Raw genomic sequence first — 7,405 nt, 5'->3', positions numbered from 1 at the left:
AATCTGTAAAGCCTCTACGTTTATTTGTGTGCACTCACTATAACAACAAAACATTGCACTTTTGTAAAATAATGAAAGCAAACAAGATGCGCATTCTGCCATCTCGGCCTCTGTGAACTTGAGCGTGAAACTCCGTGTATACTTGCCTTACAGACATGAAAAATATATCTATAGAGAGTGAAATGTCTACTTTCAAATGAAAGAATTAAAATCTGAAAAAAATAAATAAAAATAAATAAATATATATATATATTCTCAGATTACGTAATCTGTATGAAACTTGTATGCGCATCCACTACTGTGGAGATGACGAGTCAGTGTCGCCGGATTCATCTCTTAAACCGAAAACACTAGTTTATCAATAGATTATTAAAATGTTAATGCAGTTTAATCTTACTGTTTTTCACTGACACATTCATCATCACTACTTCTGCCGGTGTGCTGTGACAAGCTTTATGTGTGCGCTTGAGTGCTTATTAGGCTATGTAGGCAATTAAAGGTTCATTAGCATGATTGAAATGGTTTATTAATAAACGTGAAATTAGTCGACTAACGCTTAAAATGAACGACTACTAGTCGTCCAGAAAAATCTTTAGTCGAGGGCAGCCCTACTAAAATCCATAAATACACTTTTATATGAATTTTAACCTAAAATCTTGATGCTGGAACAAAACTTCATCAACATGTCAACCATCCAGTTTAGTCCCTCCCAAGTCAAAAATGTAAGTTTATCCTGAGGTTCTGCAACAGACTCAACCATGACTAAAACATTTCAAAAATGCAGCATGGCTACAACAAAATAGCAGTCAACACTCTCCTCAAGAGATACTCCCCTCTGCAGACCTTCTGTATCAAAGCCTTACCTCAAGACAGGGGCAATTTGACTGACCAAAACATTCCTCTGCTGCGTGAACGTAACACGGTTAGGACGTCTGCTCGCCAACCCTTGCCAACGGGTAAGAAGCTTACAAGATTCAGTGCCAGATAATTAAGTGTATACAGTCCCCCCGAAGAGATACGCACAGCGAGGCCTAAAATAGCCATTGTGAAAAGAGCTTAGTGCAAAGAGGCAGGAAGAGGGAAAATGAGAGGGGATTTCACTGAACGGAGATCAAAGTAGTAAGCATTCAACAAGCAGAGTTTACTATGATCAGCCTGTCGACCGCAGCGGGAAACAATAGAAAGGTCATTGTTAAATAGGTTGTGCAACATACTCCCAAGTACTCTGCTTGAAACACACTCCAAACTGTGGTGACGCTCAAAATCTCATCAGATATGTGCAGCTCACGCTGTTACCATAGTGAGGACAAACACTCGAGTGAAAATTTGGACTCATATTCCAACATACACATTCCTAGATGCATGCATTCAAACACACCACGAATTATTTCGTTTTGACAGTGCGAGATACATCTCATCACTCTCAATCCTGTCAAATTAGCCAGATGGTGTCTAATCTCGCCCGGACAAATCTCTGTGCTGCACAGAATACAAGACCTTGCCAAGGGTCACAGTCCAGCTCCTCTGAGATAAAAACAACTCCCAGTCTAGAGCAAAAAAAACAAGCTAGTTTGATTAAAGAATTACTCCAGGGTTACTTCACTGGCAAATCAAGCCCCAGTGATTACTGCCATTCTTCCTGTGTCATTTGGCTGTGGTTTTTCAGTGAACACCGGCTTCCTGCTCTCCACACTGGTGCATCTGTGTTTGGGGGGCGGGGGGAGGGGTTAAGAATGCAAACTACATACTGCTGGTTTAGAGGTGTGCCTTACTGGCATCAAATCACTACACTCTGTGCATGAGATTTAAAATTGGTGTTATGCCAGAAGGTGGAATAGTGCCAATGAGTGTGTGGCGTAAAGGTATCCAGAGAATGGAGAATGTGTTGAAAAATGCTTAAAAAAATTAGCCAAAGGTCAAGTTATTGTGCTGATACTAAAGGGTGCATTTTTCTTTAAAAAGGCTAAAATCTATAAAAACAAATGATATGCAGAAATTTTTCTTTTTAACCCATTCAGACCTAGTGTGCATCCTTTTCTTTGTTTTAAAAATGTTTTTTTTATTTAGTGCCAGCCAGATCACACGACTATATTGGATGCAGCTAAATCACTTCATGAGTGATTTTAGCTTTTTGTACACACACACACACACACACAATAATAGTAATAATAATAATAATCCTTTAAAATGAAAAGCATGATGGCCTGTGACCAAATGGTGAAAAACATAATTTTAACTATTAAAGGTTCAAAATGCAGCACAGTCAATGAGAGTAAGTGTACAATAAGTGTAAATGCTTAGCAATAAATGTTTATTATTGTTTGCCATTAAGTTTTTAACGATCTAACAGTGTTTCATGTGTTTACAGTAATAATATTTTAGTTAACAACAATAAAATTCAAAATAAATACTGAATACTCGGTATTAATCTATTAATGTGATAAAACAGCACACTACATAATAACAACCTAATCATTTTGCATTAGCTTCCAGAGTCCTCCAGAAATAATCTATATCCAATCCATATGTACAATTATCTGCTCAGACCTAATGTTCATTGTAATATTATTAATAATAATTTATAATATAATATATACTGAAATAAACATTAAAAAGCGGGAGTTTTATTAACAATAATTCACGGTTGTATTTAGAAGAGAAATAAAGCATGGTCATATTTTTGTGTCCTTGTAACAAAATTCAAGTATGAACGTGATATGCAAATCATCCGTGCAATATTGTTGTTAACTTTTTAGTGACCATAAATGTAATTTAATAAATATATTTCATAATCATTCGGCCTAAATTTAACCGAATCAGCGTCATCTTCTGCCATATGTAGTTCAAATGTATTTAAACAGGCACAACAATACAACAATTTAACACAGATTGTAATGGAATGGTTCTGAATTACATACCAGTAGGATCTGGACTCCTCCGGATGCTGCAGATGATCGCTAGAGTCCTTGAGCAAAGCTGCAATGCGCCTTAAAGGATAGACCCGACACAACGACCACTTCTGAGATCAGGCAGAACATTACTTGTACAATCCCACAGGACCATTACTATTTATAACAAGGAATCGATGGGTTAAAAAAGGCCTTGTGTTTGCCCGACCGAAAGGATCACTGCCGTGTTGACATCATCATGTATCTCCGCTCCTCTAGCTCTTCCTGCCAACTTGCAGCTATTCACCTGACCAATTGAGTCGCTCTGATCGAGCCATCGTCGCGACTGGCCAATAGCTGCGCAGTGCGGTGAGTTGTGAGCTGAGCGGTGTTCACCGCTCTGCGCTGCTATTAGCCAGTTGTGTCGTGGGTTCGATCAGAGTGACTCAATTGGTCAGGTGAAAAGGTGACCCGTGCATGGGTTAAAACAGATGACACGCGTAATCGATCTCAGTAAAAATGCACGAAGTGATGGGATTATTATCGTCATCGTTAGGCAGTTTTATGTCCCAGATTGTATTTATTTATTTATTTGTTTTTAATACTTGTTGTTATGAAGGTCATATCAACATCTCGTTTTGCTTGAAACGAATTTTATGCATAGATTGTATTGTTTTACTGTCATCCCAGGTATCTCTATGAAAATCCATCATAAAAAATGAATGACTGTATATGTAGAGCTCTAATCTAATCTAAGTTACATTTAAAAAAACGGTGAAAACCTTAAGATGAAATATGGGATGTGATATGTATAGAAAACAAAGAAAATTACGGTAAATATCAACTGTGAATTTTTCCAATTTTCATTTCCAATCAAGCTGTGTGTGTGTGTGTTTTTTTTTTTCACATCATGCAAAAATTGTGAAAATATTATTGATTGGATTTGGGCTACATAAAGACAGAAATGACCAAATTTTCCTGTAACTGATGTATATATGCTGTTTAAGAGAGATTATTTTCATAAAATCCAGAAGGCAAAAAGTGTCCATAGTTGAAACATCCATTAATTAAAAAAAAAAAGCTTCAGATTTTTAAATAATACCACTGTAAATGATTTTATTACAAACTGAGGTACATGTTGTTAGCTTTTTGTAAAAGCAGAAATTCAGCCATTTCAGATCTTTCCAAAACTCTTTTTAAGCACATAAAACACACTGCATGCGAGTTCAGTCAGATACAAGTAAGAAATCACAGTCTTTCCATAGTCCTTCATTAGTCTGAAGAGAATATTAGTGTTCTTAATTGCTGAAAGAATCAGGGAAAAATATTTTTTTAAAGGAAGACTGTAAATCATAAGTCCAATGTGAGCCTTTACACAAAGGCTGTTTCACTGGAATACTAGGCTACATAACGAGTGCTCCTCAAGGAAAGAACCAACCCATAATGCACTTGAATCCGGATAAAGAATCTCTTAAGGTGAGTTTCTAATAGACACCTGCCTTAAACAGCAAACTCACAGTTGTTTCGAGTCTAAAACATTTCCAACCACAGTCCCCCAGCTGTACCAGTGTCCGTCAGATAGAGATTGCTACCAGCCACGAGTGGGTTTCCAAGTGTCTATAATCTTCCCTTTAGAATGGACAAAATAAACTGGATGCATCATAGCTGTAGCACAAGCCTGTCAACAAAACATACAACATCAATTTCATTGTATTAACATGTGTCATGTTAAGTTATTAAAAAACAGAAGAGAAAAAACAATGTACCTGCCAACACTGATAGATGATGTGGCAAGCCCTTATCCCTAGGCTATGTTAAATACGGACTCATTGCATTGAGGATAAACAAAGCTTGTGCTGACCACGTTTTTTGTGCAGCGAATTATCGGATATATTTTCTTATTCAGCCCAGGTCAAGTTAATGTTGTGTAGTAGTGGAATTATGCACTTTATGGCAACATCAATCAATATCATTGTTTACTCTTGTACAACAAAAATTTGGATACAGTCTTGATGACCAAATGTGTGTCCTGAAGGAAAACATTCAATGACTTCTGATGCACAAGCAATGGCTTAGTCAAATGGAGAATGTCCTTTCACACAGATGAATTCAGTGCGTTTCTGTGTGCTTTGTTTGAGTGAGATGGTAAGTAACTCACATGGTAAGGCATGAGAGTGAGGAGTGACCCCAGTGGGAACTGCTTGAAGTCCAGTTTTCCAGAGATGGGCTCCACCCTGCCGTGTTCTTGAGTCATAGACAGCAGTCTGCAAAACAGACGACACCCTTCATGCTATTTTTATATCATCTGACTAAAAAAAACTCCGTCTTGCACTGTTGTGATGTAAAATAAACATCTAAACAAGTACAACAAAAAAAGGATTATGCAATGTCATGACATTTTTAATATTTGAGAATGGATTTAATGCTTAAATATTTATTCTCATATGAATCACATTTTGAATGTCAATTCAAATCATTCAAAAGCTATGCAGACAGGGGGCTTAATGTAAATCTAGAGATGCACCACTATTAAAATTCAGGCTAATAACAATAATTAGATAGTTATATTTGTTTTGGTTGATAAATGGCTGATATTAAACATTCTACACTGTCTAAATAGCTTAATAAAATACTAAAAACTACAATCAATCATTTTAATAAAATAAACTGAAATGCACATTTGCTAAAGAATACATTTAACAATGTTGTTCAATTCTTTATGCTCACCAAGGCTGCATTTATTTAATCTAAAAAACAGTAAAAACAATGTGTGAAATATTATTATAATTTAAAATAGCTGTTTTCTACTGTAATATATTTTAAAATGTAATTCATTTTCTGTTTCTATTTTCAAACCTGAATTTTCAGCATCATTCAGCACCAGTGTCACATGATCTTTCAGAAATCATTCAGATATGCCGATTTGTTGCTTAAGAAACATTTCTTATTATTATCAATGTTGAAAACAGTTGTCAGCTTAATAAAGCTTTTTGTGAATAATGTGATGCATTTTTTCAGGATTCTTTGACAAACAGAAGGTTCAAAAGAACAGCATTTATTGGAAATATATATCTTTTTTATTTCTTTACAGTCACTTTTGATCAACTTTATGCACTTTTGTTTTCAAATAGTATTAATTTAAATAAAATAAAATAAATTAAATTATCTTACTGACCCCAAACCTCTGAACAATAGTGTAAATAATGGAAATGAATAATAATTTAATAATAACAATTAATAAAAATTTCCTCTATTTTCAAAATGTCATTATTATATACTATTATCCGCCAGTAACTTATATGGTACCACTTGTGCATCCCTGGAAAAAAATACAATCCTCATTTCCAGCCACATGACCTCTTACTTGAATTCTGGATGCCCTTCAATGATGGCGTATCCTGTAGGTAAGCGCCCCCCACCATCATGACTCAGTGCTGCCCACCCACAGTCTACAAGTAACTGGTTCCTGTGTGGGTAGTGACCTATGACCCGCGTCAGCACCCGTACTGCAACATCCTCAAGTCTACAGGACCCAATGAGGGACTGCTGCACGTCTGGACATGCAACGGATAATATTATGATTCAAAACACACTGATAACATCACTACTTACAACGATTCAACAGGAGAACATGGCAATACAGACCATAAAATATGTAGTTCCCAGGATGCACCTCACTCAACATGGCCATGTCGGGGACTGGGTGACTACAGGAAGGGGTGGAGCCAATGCTGGATTTGGTACCATGTATTCCAGCAGCCTTCAACCTATGGATAGTAGAAACAATACAAAGCATATTAAGTAGGGATGCACTGATATTAAAATGTTAAAAATTACAATAAGCTAATGATAATATTCATATTATGCCCAACTGCCTATATTAAAGTTACATGCTTTACTGTCAAAATAAATTAAAAATAAAACACTAAAAGCTAAAATCTATTATTTTAAATGCTACAAGTGAATTTAGACATCACCATATAATATACAATATAAAAATAATATACACTTATTTTTTGCTAAAGATTATATTTATTAGTGTTCTTAAATTATCAGTGTTTAAAATTATATGCTTTGTTGACTATATTAAAAATACTAAAAAGTGATACAATTATTTTACATGCAACACATGAATATGTTGTACAATATAAAAAATATTTAAAGATTTCATTTATTAGTGTTAAGTTATCAGATTTTAAAACATTTTGTTGTCTAAATAAAAACACCAAATTAAAATCAATTATTTTAAAGGTGAATATAGTCAGCATAATAAAATTGAATATAGACATCACAATTTTATAATTTACAATCTAAAAAAGAAAATGTATGTTTTGCTAAAGATTACATTTATTAGTGTTGTTAAATGATTTGTGTTTAAAACTATTGTTTTGTTGTCTAAATAAATAAAAAATAAAAAAATAAAAAAATTAAATCATTTAATTTTAAGACTATAAGTGAATAAAGATGGCACAAAGTTATAATGTACCATATAGAAAAATATATTTATTCCCAATAAT

The 7,405-nt window shown here is 34.7% G+C and overlaps 2 protein-coding genes across 3 annotated transcripts in view; both read right to left on the bottom strand.

The window, feature by feature from the left end:
- The window catches only part of LOC107737237 (protein FAM126B-like), a 19,479-nt gene extending 16,309 nt beyond the window's left edge, over positions 1-3,170 (bottom strand). For both annotated transcript variants that reach the window (XM_016548706.1, XM_016548705.1), the window contains exon 1: positions 2,919-3,170. The gene's annotated coding sequence lies outside the window, so the exon portion shown is untranslated. The remainder of the gene's footprint in view (positions 1-2,918) is intronic.
- An 825-nt stretch (positions 3,171-3,995) lies between these two features.
- Positions 3,996-7,405, bottom strand: part of LOC107737263 (D-threo-3-hydroxyaspartate dehydratase) — a 10,645-nt gene continuing 7,235 nt past the window's right edge. Inside the window, exons 7-8 of the mRNA XM_016548730.1 lie at positions 5,047-5,152; positions 3,996-4,566 (exon numbers count right to left, since the gene is read on the bottom strand). Of these exons, the coding sequence (XP_016404216.1) occupies positions 4,477-4,566; positions 5,047-5,152 (196 nt within the window). The 3' untranslated portion in view covers positions 3,996-4,476. The remainder of the gene's footprint in view (positions 4,567-5,046; positions 5,153-7,405) is intronic.

Source organism: Sinocyclocheilus rhinocerous, unplaced genomic scaffold (assembly GCF_001515625.1).
Source record: "Sinocyclocheilus rhinocerous isolate Xijiao unplaced genomic scaffold, SAMN03320098_v1.1 scaffold1275, whole genome shotgun sequence".
Lineage (NCBI taxonomy): Eukaryota > Metazoa > Chordata > Actinopteri > Cypriniformes > Cyprinidae > Sinocyclocheilus > Sinocyclocheilus rhinocerous.
This window is presented reverse-complemented; position numbering and strand designations above follow the sequence as displayed.